The 14,831-nt window shown below is 37.2% G+C and overlaps 1 protein-coding gene and 1 non-coding gene across 2 annotated transcripts in view; both read right to left on the bottom strand.

Moving 5' to 3' along the window:
- The window catches only part of CEP295 (centrosomal protein 295), a 43,537-nt gene that overhangs the window by 12,358 nt on the left and 16,348 nt on the right, over nt 1-14,831 (bottom strand). The window contains exons 11-18 of the mRNA XM_066544704.1: nt 13,860-13,990; nt 12,230-12,442; nt 11,058-11,149; nt 9,857-10,925; nt 8,732-8,903; nt 8,434-8,586; nt 6,804-6,917; nt 1,329-1,435 (exon numbers count right to left, since the gene is read on the bottom strand). Coding sequence (XP_066400801.1) covers nt 1,329-1,435; nt 6,804-6,917; nt 8,434-8,586; nt 8,732-8,903; nt 9,857-10,925; nt 11,058-11,149; nt 12,230-12,442; nt 13,860-13,990 — 2,051 coding nt within the window. The remainder of the gene's footprint in view (nt 1-1,328; nt 1,436-6,803; nt 6,918-8,433; nt 8,587-8,731; nt 8,904-9,856; nt 10,926-11,057; nt 11,150-12,229; nt 12,443-13,859; nt 13,991-14,831) is intronic.
- Nucleotides 133-216, bottom strand: LOC136553839 (small nucleolar RNA U2-19). Its single transcript, XR_010783239.1, has one exon. It is a non-coding gene; the product is annotated as a small nucleolar RNA U2-19 (small nucleolar RNA).

The following is a 14,831-nucleotide window of genomic DNA, read 5'->3' as shown; positions in this document are numbered from 1 at the left end:
CAAATATAGATTCATCCTTGCTCAGTACAACACATTCACCCCCCATGTCCCAGGCACATCACCCCCCAACAGCCCCCTCCCCTCTCTCTCATATACACACACACATTCACACACTCAGTCTCACATAAAGCCTCTCAGAACTGCATACAAATCATGACACCTGGAAGATAAAACAATCTTCTGGTGGTCAGATTTGGCTATTTCTCATCACAGACCCACTTCAGCTGAATTGTGGATCTCAGAGGGACATATATGCAAAACATTAAAAACTCATGAACTTGATAAGTACTTTCAATATTGAGCTTTTTGCATACAGGAGACTTTAATTCTATGAAATTAAACTAAAATATACAAAATCTTCTAAAGCATTATCTTCTTTAATTTTAAGGTAAGCTCTATAAAGTCACGAAGAAGAATTTTGAAGAACTAGATGTGAACAGTTCTTCTCAAACTCTGACTTAAAATGTGCCTTAAGAAAATAAAAAATCTAGGAAACCCTTCTGCTACATTTTTCATTACGTACTACTATATATAATGTGTGTGTGTGTATTTAACATACACATTTAGAACATTTACATTCCAAGGTACTTTTATATATCCATGTCATAACACAGCATGTTTTAAATACTGTTTTTATCTGCTACCAAAATTATGGAATCTTTGAGGGAGAGAAAGGAGGGAGACTGGTGCTGGTTTTGGCAAGGCTTTTAACACTCTCACAGTATTCTATGATGCCAGTTTGGATGTTGCAACCTGGATGGATGGACAGTAAGAAGGGTAAAACCTTGGCTGGATAATCAGGCTCAGAAGTCAGGGACTGAGGGGTTACACACTCTGTGGAGGTGGGGAACAAGTACACAGAGCTCTGTATTTGGCAATGACCCAGAGGAGGTGAGACCACACTTTTACCAAATTTGCAGATACATTAAGTCAGGAAGAACATCCCATGCACTGAGCAGCAGTGCTGGTATCCAGAAAGACCTCTGAGGCTGCCTCTACAGGAATGGTATGAAACTCAGCAAAGGCAAAGTCCAGCACCTGGGAAAGAAGAAGCCAGAGCACCAGTCCCAGCTGGGCCTGTCTGGGGAGCAGCACTATGAAAAAAGGAGTCTCAGCAAGCTGAGTGTAACCCATTGGGTTACAACAGCATCCCATGCTGTATGAACAGGAACAGAGCCAGATGATGCATCACAGTGCTTACCTCTTTACTTGGGGCTTGTTTTACTGCTCCATCTAGAATAGGCACCCACTCTTAGCCACCCAATATGAAAAAAAGATTACACCACAAAATAAAGAGTGAGTTATATGATTATTTTGTTGTGACCAACCGTATTATCAAGCCTCAGTGATGGTCCAGAACTTGTTCTAAGTCTCTCTCCACCTTCAGCAGCAACAACTGGTGAATCTTGAGACACTTGAGAGTCCTGGGACTGGGCTGAACACAAAGGTAACAGAAGCAATGAGGAACAAAAAGCCATTTTTGAGTTCATAGTGAGCAATGCACAGCAGAGGGCAGTAACACTCCACTGCTGCTGGCCTCACTCTTCAGGCACTGATTCTGCCCGGCCTTAACCACTTTCACCTACACAGCAGTTTCTGCTGCACCACACCACCAATATCATCAGTGACCTGTGGTCCTTGACACACCTTCCTATAATTTCTAACTACCACAGAGCAGGCAGGAAGAGCTGGAAATTCATGTTTTGGCTTAGCAGAATGAAACGTGGCTTCGCCAGTGTTATCACAATCATTTCACTGGAGTGGGGGGAATTCTTTACAATCTACCATTACAGGGATTACAAAGAAAAGCAGACATTCTGAGTCAGAGAAACCAGAAGAACTGAATTGCTTAACTATAGCAAGACTAATACCATGGAACTGAGTCACTTTTACCATAATGCTCTTACACATAAAAGTAAGTAAGGTCGGTACCTGCAAAAAAACCACCACAGTAGCACCCAACAAATGCAATTTCTGCATTCAGTGCTGATAAGCACCTTCAAAGTTTGACAATTCTATGATTATAAGTTAACTGTCACAAACAAATACATATTATTATTTCCAGTATAGTTTTCAAGAAAGAAGTGCTAAGTATGAAACTGAAATTAAACACAAGTGAAGTAGGCATGTTTTCTCCCAATTCTAAAAAGGCTGGTAATGACAGACATTTCAAATCCCCAGCTTTTATAAGACTCTCTACTTAAGCAGATCTAACTTTTTCTGAATCCTAACACTAGTTTGTACTTTGTGTATGCTGAAACTCAGCTTCTTACCAGATGGCAAACTCTGGTTGTTCTAATTTATACTATAAAAAAAGGGGAAATGTTTCCTCTGTAAAGCAACAACAGTAATGGACTGATATGATATGACAATAATAAAGATTGTGTTCTCAATAAATATGAAGCATTTTGAACCTCATTTCAGGGAGAGGAAAAGAAGTCCAAGATTTCTTATAGTCACTATTATCCAGCAGATATCTAGGAGAAAGTACAAAACATAAATGGAAATACATCTAAAACACGTTTATTTAGAGGTCAAGTACTCAGCTCAAGTCTGCTCCTCTTCCTTGGAGCAGAATACAGGAGACAGAGGATGCTGGAAATGAGCAAGGCCTTCAAGAAAATTCCTTGAAGAAGCATGAAAACTGCAATCATCTAATCAATGCTATGTAAACATCTCCATAGGAAAAAAAATGCATAGCACAAATGATTGCTAAACCTTAACAAGAAGCAGTGTCTAGAAATGGCTGTCAGACGTTCAGAAACTAGGAATAGACTATTTTAAAATTTAATAAAAAAGCAAGTGCTGGAGCAAGCTACCGCATAATTCTCCATTTCTTGATACCTTTCTATCAACATTAGAGATACTTTTCTGAAAGAAGTTATTTTATTTTCTCTAGAATATCACCAGGACAGGTGATTCAGGACACACTAGAAATGAGATTCAAGCATTTAATAATCTCTTGTATATAAATTCTGTGGACAGCTATGTTACAAATATTTCATTACTGAACTGCAATAACCTGCACTGTTCTTGTGATATTAATACCAGGAATGAACAGTATCAGTTTCATGCTATAAACCAAATTATTTAATTAAAACTCCATGCTCATATCCCATGACTTTATTGTATTACTATCTCTAAAAATCCTGTATTTGGTGATTCATAAAGGAAGGTTTTTCAGTCTTTCTCCCTCCTCTAAAGTAATAGTGCAAGGTTCTTACAGCATCCTGACATCAACATGGGAATTTAATGTTTTAACTTTCTGGCCACCACAATGTCACAAAGAATTTATGTTTAAAAGCTGAATCTGCAATATCTCAAATGCTTATTTTTCCACCCCAAGAGGAATGACAGTAAAATAACAACAATTATTTTAGGGTGCAATTTGAAAGACATGACCAAATATCCAAACACTCAGTGAAGACAATATAAAAACAGGGCTTAGTCCAAATCCAGACATGTAGACAAACAAGGAAACAAACAGAAGCTAAACTGGTAATGGAAAAGGCAGTCTGTTGAAATGCCAAATTATGGACAACTATTTGTGATTACTAAAGATAAACTGAAATCTTAGGTTAGCCTGGATCACAAAATAAAGTCATGCTTGGAATAACATCCCTGTACACAGTAGCAACACATGAAGATAATCACATCTGGAACACTGCTCAAGGGAACCACTGCAGATATACAGAGAGACAAGCCTGATGAAGAGTCCTCAAGAACTGTGGAAGAGGTGTATGTATCAAATCTAGTCACTAGTTGCAGGCTGACTTGCTAAGGAAATTAGGTTTATGCAATCAAACTGCCTGTCTCAGCTGCAGGGTTACTCTGTAATTCCCTATTAACTGTTTGAATCCTATTGGCCCATTCTAGCCAAATAGGATTGGAAAGAACATCAAGTGTCCCAAGTTCCCAATTCATCCTATCAATGCATCAGTGGCGTGTAAAAGAGCAACTCAGATTTTAGACTCACTGGTGGCACTCAAGGCATCATCACTTCAGTTACCTGTTCTCTGGCTGCAACCAGCTGATCAGTTTGTGTAGCACTTGCAACCACTCAGTACTGAGCACAGGGATTCATCCCCCCTAACCACAAGGAATCCTTAAGACCCATTTTACAGACATGGCTGCCCTTAAATTTGAGAGGCAAAGTATACAGGCAGCTAATTACAGACTTTTCAAAAAAACTGCCTGTTACCCAAGGCAAATCTCCTATCAAAGGAAACTCACCTCTGTTGATAAAGCATCTGTATGTAAAAAGCAGACTTACCAACTTTTTCTTTTCATCTTTTATTTATGATTTGAAAAAGCATGTGAGCAGTGACTAGGGATTTGTACACATCTAGTGGTTTTGTAACCATGAAAGCAGTACAACTCCTAAGTTGTAAAGACTTATATTATCTGGTCAAAGGTTCAAACCAGCAAGAACATTACTGCAAAGAACAAGGTCAAGGATCACACAAAGCACTCATTTGCTCTTACCTGTAGAGATACAATACATCTTGAAAACATGAAAAAAATGCAAACATGTTCTGGTAAGAAACAAGTAGCAAAAAATATTTAAAAACAAAATTAAATAAAAAATCATAAGCAACAACCTAAAATGAACCTTAAATTTTCCCTTCAGGAACTCTGTATTTAAAGTGTAAGGGGCTGTAGGTTTTCTTGCTGAAATACCACACTAGTTACTGAAAGTACCCAAGAGAGCCTCATAGCCTATATGTGTTCAAGATTATTGCTGGCACTTTTGGTTGCTGATCTGCTCAAGAGGGCAATCCTCTTAAATATATAATCACAGAAAGCTTTGGGGGTTTTTTCTTTTAATATAGATGTTCACATAAAGTTTCCTAATCCTCTTACATAAACTATTGCATTGTTCATATACAATAGTCTATAATGTAAAAATGCACTCCACCAAGATATTTTATATTAATTTGGTAACAGCTGCTTTAGCAACGGTTCTAAACTTACTCAGAAAAATACAAGTCTTTTCATCAAATATTGTTAAAAGACAAAATGTTTTCATGATAATTGAAGTTCAAAGATAGATATACTTCAAAAGGGGCATTCTGAGAAATAAAGAAACAGCTGAAGGAAAATGAGCTTATATGTACTTATTCAAAACAACTCCAATTCCAAGTAAATCCGATTGAATTGGAAATGATGTCTCAATGCAAACAAAACAAAAAATCAAAGCTTAGGGCCAGTGAAGAAATTTCTAGCAAAACCAGGACATGTATACTACATAGCTGTATTGCTTGTAACAATGGGCATATGAAAGCTGCTAAGTTTCTGAGAACTCCTCTGCAGCTCCAGTAATATTTTAGATGGATACTGAAAACTGTACTGGACCATGCAACACTGTCATCTTGTAATAAGCTTCAGATTGCTTTAGTGAATGTTTTACAAACTAGTCACCTTTGTTCTTTTATAAAGCCAGTCAAGTTACCCATACGTGCTTAGTAGGTTTCAATGTCCTTGTAACAAAATTATTTTGAACATTCATAAAACTTTATAACAAATTTTTTTTTCTTGATAACCAAAACAACTTGTTTTATTTTATGGAATCAGGAAACTCTGCCACCTATGAACATGGCCGATCTTCAAAGGTATCCTTGTTCAGTAAAAGCTCTTCACAGACAGACAAGAATAGAGCTAAAGCAGTCTTTACAATATTACACTGCTGCTCCTTTTGACATATTCAGTGGAGCATGTGAAAAGCCTATGATGGCTACTAGAAAAGGTCAAAGTAGAATGGACCCCTCTTGAATACTGGCTATGCACAGACTTTTCCTAGACAGGAGAGCAGTCACAGCTACTTGAGAATTCCAGGTGTCTGGCTCAGCTCTAGCACTGTGTTAGTCTCACAAGCTGAGAGTCAAGGCTAATGCACTGTGAGCTGATAGTCACAACTGCCTAATTAAACAGAAACTGCAGATACTAAATAATTACCTGACACCAAACAAGGCAATGGGTCACAAGGAAATGGAATGAAGCTGCATTAGGGCAAGCTCAGATGGGACATTAGGAAAAGGTTTTTCACTGAGAGGGTGGTTAGTCACTGGGACACATTCCCCAGGGAAGTGATCATAGCACTAAGGCCATCAGAGTTCAAGGAGCAACTGGGCAGTGGTTTAGTTTTAGGTAATCCTGGGAGAAGCAGGGAGTCAGACTCAACAAACCTTATAGGTCTTTAAATTTGAAATATTCTACAATTCTCAATTTTTGGGTCTGTCACACCTAAGACATTCTTTCCAAGTTTTCTTGAGCTGATAAGGCCTCAGCCTTCTATTTTTTGTCTCAACCATATTTTTAAGTAATTTCTTATACACACTGATCTTTCAATGGACATCTAGATCAACACATTAACAGTCCAGAAGTCTTTTTAAGCATAGGTTTCCCTTCCATCAATACAAGAATCACTGGGTACTGAATCAGGAATGCCACTGGTCTACCCAAAATAGGTTCCCACCTGGAATACCTGCAAACCTTTACAATTCTAAAGGTTACAGATGAAAAGCACATGCCCTGGACAAGAAACTGTGGACCAGCAATGAAGTGTCCTGCAATGTGGACTTATTACCAGAATGGTAATGGATCACAAAAACCTCAAAGACAAAAACTCATTCATTTTGAAACAAGTGCTTATTGAAACATCCTTTTTTATACTCAAAATTCAATGGCATTAAATAGCACTGCAGGTTCTTTAACAGCCAGGTCATATTCTACAAATAAACAGCAGCAAAATCAGCAATGTTGAATGGCTGAATGGTGTTCTTGAAGGGAGAGGATTTCCTCACCTGACTCACATGAAGTTTCAGCAGCCATCATCAGCAATTCTTGTAATAATCTTCCTGGTGGATTAGTTTGCCTTGGACTTTCATTGGAGGCTTTTCCTTCATAGCTTGTTATGCCTGAGGGAAAGATACCTTCATGAAGAGCATGATGTTTCACACATGCAAACTCCCCAGAGGCTGAAATCTGAGCAGTTTCTCTAAAACCATCATCTGTTTTATCTGGATTTAAAACACCTGCAATCAGTTTAGGTATAAAAAGGAAGTGTTTTGCACTTCATGAGGAACATTAAGACGCATATTCTATTCTACAGAAATACACTGCTGAATTTTTATGGTCTCCATTTTAATGAATTTAGCCATATCACATCAGTCTATGCATTATACAGGCTGAAAGATTATGCAGATCATAGACTTCTCAAAAACTAATTCCTAACTCCACCAAAGTATTTCTTCAAAAAAATCTCAAACTAATTTTTTCACACAGCAAGTCCAAGAAAAGTTGCAAAAAATATAACTTCTCCAGATCCAGAGGTAATACAACTTCTCTGCTCTGGTTTAAAGATTTCTTTCTCTGCAACCCAGCCCACAAAACAGCCCTTTCTGGCCAACCAATCCAATAAAAATCTCAAGTTTTTACTACCTACCATTACCAATGGTTTGATAATACAAGAATAAATCACCTATGGATCATAACAGTATTATACAGCTAAGTTTAAGTTACTAAAGTTCAAGTTTAAGTTACTAAGCCAAGTGCTTTTGAGAACATAAATATATTCTTCCATCAGAACCTTCCCCAACAGAACTTGCTATCTAATCAAGATATCAAATTGGTCCAACAAGCATTCTTCTGCATAAACTGATGCTGACTAGTATTAACTACTTTTCTTTAATTGAAGGATGTCCCGTATCAGCTGTTCCATTATTTTGCAAGGAATAGGCCTGACTGGCCTATAATTACTCACATTGTTCTGCTGAGCCTTTTTAAGAACACAACATAAAAAGCTCTGTAAAATACGCATTACATTTTAGATGTGAAGAGACACTGAAAAAAAATTAAATGTTTACCTTTAGAAAACATGAATTTGTTGTACCTGTTAAATAATGTTCCTTACAGAGAATTGCAAAGCATTGCCAGTCGACTGTAACAAATATGTTTATAAAATTTTTATTGCTCTTCAAGTTTTTGCAATGAGTGTTTTTTAACTAGAAAAAACAATTTAAAAAGATGGCCTAAAAATTTCTGTAGAAGCTTGATACTACCACCTTACTTGAAAGATTTCACAGTCACTTACTTGGTATAATCAAAAAGTAAACCATTAAACAAAATCTACCAACTACTCTTTAGACTTACTGTAAAACTGCCTATTAACCCAGATCCTGCCAAAAAGAAATATCAACAGGGAACTCAGGTCATGGAGTAACTGAATTTTCGTTTCCTGGTGTTTAAATTTTGTTTAAATTATGTTTTTCTAGACAGACACAAAAGAAAACTCTTCTGAACTACAATTTTGCCAGTATAAGTTATACTTCAAGAAAGGCAACAGTATCAGCTATAATTTCCTAATAATCTCAAAGATTATATTCCTCCAATCTATTACTCATAACAGCACTTATTACATATTTTATACTTTACCTGCCAAAGAGAGGCTGCAATTCTTCGGCGTGTCTACCTCTGGTATAACACTAAGTTCATGCTGTTCCAAACCAAGACCTAACTTGACTTTAGTCACTGGTGGTTTGGAAGATCTCCATTTCTGTTCTTTACAGAGAACTTTCTCAGGTTGTTCTGCAAAACAAAGTTTAATATGTTGCAATAATATGTGTACAAACACACACACACACTCTTCAAATAACTTGGAGAGATGGAAGAGAACTCCAACTCAGCTGTAAAGCAATAAAAATTATAATGAAAAACAACACAACAGCCTTACCAGTTTGCTCAACTGGGCCAATGCACCGTGAAATTGTTTCACTTCCGTGAAATTTACTCCTGCCACAATTCTCTTGCTGGTAGTTTTCTGAAACTTGAAAGAAGTCAGTTGTCTTAATACTGACAGGTTTTTGTGCCTCTGTCATTTCTTCATTTGGGCACATATGTCTCACCTGAGAAGGGAGGAAGCAGTTTTATATAAGATTATATTTACACTCATTTTTCAAAAGAGCATTTTCTCCTGTGTGTATTCCATGCAGGACAACATTAAGCACATTGAGAAAGTAATTCAATTATACAGAATACCAGACAGATCTGCTTAGCTCACAAAAACATTTGGACATGGAGATATTTTACTGAGCTCTACAAACCTAATGTGCTAAAACACAATTAGTTACATTTTCAAGGCCTTTGTGAGATTAGATCAGAGTACTCATCATTTTTAACAGGAAGATTTCCCAAAAAGTCTGCTTTTACTTTTTCTGCTCCTGAATTCAAGAATTTTAGCTGCTTGGAAACTGTGAAATCAAAAGACAGGAACTACAGGGAACAGTTATTCTTCTAAGATGGCTTCTGTTTAAAAAAACCCCCAAAAATACAAGGAGAGGCAAAAGGAGGCTCTTTATAAGCTCAAAAATAAACTTGGATTTTTCTTCTGTTACTGAGAAACAAGCAAATTACAACTTGAGTCTGCAGTGGCCAAACCAATTTCATAGTGGGTACACACAAAAAGACAAACTTGAAAAATTATCTATTCAAAATGATTGTGATATCCTTTCAGGTATTACTTATGTATTTTTAATACAAGAGCTGCTTAACACATAGAGGTGCATTTACAGATATGAAGACAACTCTACCTAAAGGTATTCAGACAACAATTTCAATAGGCAGTATGTTCAGAGACCAAGCAAAGACCTTCACAGTATTTCTATTAGACTTAATAAAACTGTGCTCTCAGAGCTTTACAGAGGAAAAGCACTGATTAGAATCGGAAGTCCTAATTGAAATTTTCATTATGGGAAATCACCTAAAACTATCAACACTCCATGGGGGTACAATGTAGCATTGACTTGTAGGTTTGATCACCTACTAATGATTACCCATGCAAAGTGTTTCTAAAGCTTACCTGCTTGTTTAGAAGTTCTTTCAAAGCCTCTTGCTGTCTCTGCATCTGTTCCTTCAATTTATCCTGCTTCTGTAAAAGTAGTTTTTCTTGTATTCTCTGTTTAGAAAGAAGAGCTTCTCTTTGTGCATCTAGCTGCTCTTGCAATTCTTTCAAATACTTTTGCTGAGCTTGGATGCTTTCTGATGAGGCCAACACTCTGTCCCTTAAGCTCAGTATACCAGAATAATTTAATGAAGATGCATCTCCTGCTTTTGACATCAAGAATTCTTCAACACCCTGGGCTTTAGATTCTTCATGCACTAGAATTGTGGGTTCAGAAAGACTGAGAGGTTGATCAGGGCTTGTTTTGCTGCTGCTCTCTACAGATCCCTGCTGATAGGTTAAAGGATCAGCCAAGGCTGATCTCTTTGTGGGTGGCATGACGGATGTCTTAAATGGATGCTCTTCTCCAGCTTCTGTCTTGTTTCGATAGTTAGATATCTTCTGAGGTAACTCTTTAGAGTGTACTGTTTCTGAAGACTCAGAGGAACTTTCTGCAGGCAACACAAATCTAAAGTGCTGTTGGTGTGCTTCTGGTTGTGTTCTTACTGCAGTCACTTCTTTCCTGACTGACCCTGATGGTAAATGGGACTGGAATGGTTCTCTGATGTGATTATTGGCAGTTTCAAATATTCCCACTTGTTCCTGTGAAGGACGGTCACAGGGCAAGTGAAACCCTCCATGCTTCAATTCTGCTGCTTCTGAGAACTGCACTGATTTTCCAGGACAAATATTATGCACTTGCTCTTGCTGCTTCTGTGAAGATGGCTTTTCCAACATACCCAACGTTCCTGAAAACACAGGTAATGACCGCACATACTCTTGGGCGTGAACTTGTTCTGATGCCTGGTACTGCGCTGGCTGCACTCCTTGTGTCTGCAGGGGCAGCTCTGACACCAGCTCTAAATTAATGGGCTTTGTTTCCCTGGTGCTCAGAGGTGTTTCAGAAGCAGACAGATACCTTTGCCTCAGTGTATTTTGATACTCCTGTAGATTCTTTTTAACTTCTTCAATGGTTTGTTTGTGCAACCTGAACAGAACGAAAACATGAATCTTTTCAAAGCAGTGCAAAAAGAAACAGCAATTTCAATAATCAAGGCCATTCAAATTACTTTGAACAGGCATTCCATAAAGACACTTTACATTCCATAAAGATACTTACCTTTTTTGCTGCAGAAGGCGTTGTTGAAAATTACGTATCGTCTGTTTACGACTGTCTTCTCCTGGACTCCTGGCTTCAGATATATTTCCAGTCTAATCAAAATAAAATAATTTTAATTGCACATATACAACTAACTCACAACTAACTCACAAAACTATTATGGCATCAGCCTTAAGCTGTATGCTCTTGCACCTAAGTTTACAGAAGCTGCTGGGTACCACCATGTTTGAAGTCTGTGAGATTTCAGCCTGAGGCAATGAAGCTAAAGGAGTTTCTAGAGCAGATGGCCCACAGCTACAGCCTCTCTCTGCACACACCATCAAAGTCAATGGTGCTTACAGCAGCTCAGCCTAAAGAGGTAAATATACCCTGCAAACTCAGGGAGCAATGAGCCAGTGTAGCTGCATTTCCAAGGCAATCAGGCTCTCAAAAGAGTACTGGTTGTGCAAGTGAAGCAAGATTTTATATATAAAAAGATTACTTTCCTTCAACATCCTCCATAAATTTCTCTTCTTTAAGCAGCTGTTTGAGATTTAAACAAAGACAGAGGCAGATTTTTCTCTTTTCCCTCCCACCATGATTTTTTTTACCTTTCTGAAAAAGGTTATGTCTATATGTACAATCATTATGTGACTATAATCAGATTTTACTAACAGGTATTATTATCAAGGCTGACCCCTGAACTACAGAGAGACAATACAACAGCAAAAGTCACAATCACAAAATCATGGAATAACTGAGCTGAAAGGGACCCACAAGGTCATCAAAGTCCAGTTCCTGGTCCTGCACAGGACCATCCCCAAGAGTCACAGCATGTATCTGAGAGCATTGTCCAAACTCTTTTGAACTCAAGAGAGGCTTGGTGCTGTGACCATTTCTCTGGGAGCTGTTCCTGTGCCCAACCATCCTCTTGGTTAAAAACCTTTTACCACAGTATCTAACCTAAACCTTCTCTGACACATATTCATGACACTCCTTCAGGTCCAGTGATACCACGTGAAATAGAAGCTTGTACACTAGAAAAAGAAGCTTTAATACGTACAAATTTATAACTCACAGCCTAAAAAATAAAAATAGTCTTAATTGATATAGTTCAAAATTGGTAAATGGCATTCTTTATTTTATTATAATAGTAAATGAAAACCCACACACAATTTTCTGTTATTATTCACCTCATGTTCCATTTGGTTCTGCTGGTCTGTGGAATGGAGAGTGTGGTTTTGCACCAGCTGACTTTGCTCTTCCTCTTCCTTTTTTTTCTTAGCCTGCTCCAAACAAGTTTGCATTTGGATCTTCAGATAATCAGCCTCCAAAAGAGCTTTCTCTTCCTCAATTTTTTTAATCAAGGCCAGCTGCTCCTGTTTCTGTTTCTCTATTTCCTCATTCTATCAAAAGAAAAATGAGGGGTAATCTCTAGAACCAAATGACAAAGAAACCAGACTGCTCACACACAACACCACACACAAACTTTTGTTCCAAATTACAGAAGAAATTCTATTGCTGGTGACAGGTATTACCAAGTTGCAACAGGACCTTTAAAAGTAGTTTCAAAGTCTACAGGAATAACTTTGTTTTACTGGCTCAACATTTCTAACAATCCCTGAGTCCATTTATAATTGCATTATTATCTGTTCTCAAATTAATAAAATGGATAAAATCAGAATTCATTCAAGATGTTATCATCTTCCAAAGACTGCAAAAGAAGCCATTTTCCTAAACTTACTTGAAAAATCTATTTTGCATTTTATTCAGTTTTTCATCAGAGTTCAACACACCTAAACATTAATTCAAGCTTTACAAAAGCTTCTGAAATAGCTAATGTACAACCACTTTGAGAGCACTCCATAAACTTCTGAAGTAGTCTGTTTATTTTTATTCTCTTTCCATGTACCTATCAGCTACAATTGACTTAGATCCACGCCTAATGACAGCATATGTGCTTTTAGAATGGAAGCAAAGAAAAATTTCAAAGTACTGGCAAAGATGAAGTGGACAACAGCCTTTAATAACAGTCTGAAAGGGGATGTCAGGAAAAGCAACCCAAGAAAATGAAGGTTAAAAAAAGTAGCCACTTTCACAAAGGATCTGTTACTTCTTGTTTTTTTTTAAATATTACTATTTTGTCAAAATTTGTTTCCTTGATTTCTGAACTTAAAATCTACAACTGAAGGCTGTATGTAGACCCAAAATTCTCCTTTTTTCAAACAGCTATTTTTAAACCTACCACATAACAGCTGGTATGTCTCTAGGGATACAACAAAAATTAAAATACAGTGAAACACAATACACAATAGATATAAAGAAATAATGCATAAAGGAATTATTTTCTAAATGTAATAAATATAGCATTCCCAGACACACAAAAAACTTTCTGCATTTTTTTCCTAGATAACCGAAAAAAAAATTACTCAAGGTTTGCATGCTTTTCCTGTCACTCTAAATACAATCCCACAGACTTTCCTACATTATTACACAGGGTAAATAAAGTTTTCAGAGTTATGTATTGCTGACTATACCCTTCCTTTATAAAACAAAGATACTAATGTACAACTGTGATTTTCATTTAACCATGACTATCCTTGCCTACAGCACCTGTTAGATTTGAAGAAACTGGGGGTTTCCACTCTATTCTAAATTCCAGCTACAGCTTCATCATTTTTGAGAAGTATAGAAAATGTTACAGTAAAAGTTGAAATGTTAAGAATGCCTATAGCTGCTGTATAACCGGAAATATTTAAAAATCTCCTGTTAATCGTTTTTTTACACCACAAATGAGATAAGAATAAATACAAACACACTTACCCACTTCTGTTTCTCCTCTTCCTTTCTCATTTTAGCTGCTTCATCCATTCTGATTTTAGCTGCTTGTTCTTGAGGATGGATCGGAACTGACGTTTCCTCTGCAACTGTATTTTCCAACATTTTCATAGAGTCTAAAATATACATGTTATTTAGCTGTAATTGCAGTCAGAACAAGCCTTGGATCTTCTTTACGTCTTGCTTTACAGTTTCCCAATATCTCTCAACAAAATGCATAAGCTGCTCTTGAAAGGATCTATATCCTACTACTCTGCCTGTCTCCATAAGCTGGAAAATCAGGTTTTTTATATTATTTAAGTCTTTAATAGCCCTTTATTGTGTGTTTTTCTTGAATACCAGTAATGTCCCAGCTTCAATGGGACTGAAAATTATTTCTAATATTACTTGGGAGGCCAAGAGCAAGATCATCCTGAAGAATCAAAAGCCACACATTAACCTCTTGGAAAAAAGAGGGTCTAAAACTGGCAGTACTGGGCAAATGATCTAACATTTGGTTATTGCACAAAAAGCAAGTCTCAATCCTGTACTGTTAGATTCAAATAGCAGCACATTTTCCCCAAGGCATGGTTTCACTCATGCTGCACTCTCCAATCCCCAGGCATTATGTTGGCATAGCCATGTACATGATAGAACTAAATCACTTTATCTTCTTTAAAAAAAACCAATCACCCTATGGAAACAAATTACCCAAAAGCAAAAAACCCAAAACCACATGCCGCAACCTGATCACTTGACAACTTGAGAAATCCCACTCAACATACAAGATCACCAATTCAGCAGTAGTCTAACCAGAAGGACAGACAAGGACAGACCAAGGACAGACATGGAAAGTAACCCCAAGATGATCCAGCTATCAAATGAACTGCAGTGTCTAACTGCTATAAATTCCAATTCAACAAAAAGGTCTTTTGGAATGGTGCCTAACAGCAGAAAAAAACTCCACTCATCAGCTTA

The sequence above is a fragment of the Molothrus aeneus genome, chromosome 2, assembly GCF_037042795.1.
Source record: "Molothrus aeneus isolate 106 chromosome 2, BPBGC_Maene_1.0, whole genome shotgun sequence".
Lineage (NCBI taxonomy): Eukaryota > Metazoa > Chordata > Aves > Passeriformes > Icteridae > Molothrus > Molothrus aeneus.
The sequence above is the reverse complement of the archived record's forward strand: the minus strand, read 5'-3'. Positions and strand labels throughout refer to the sequence as shown.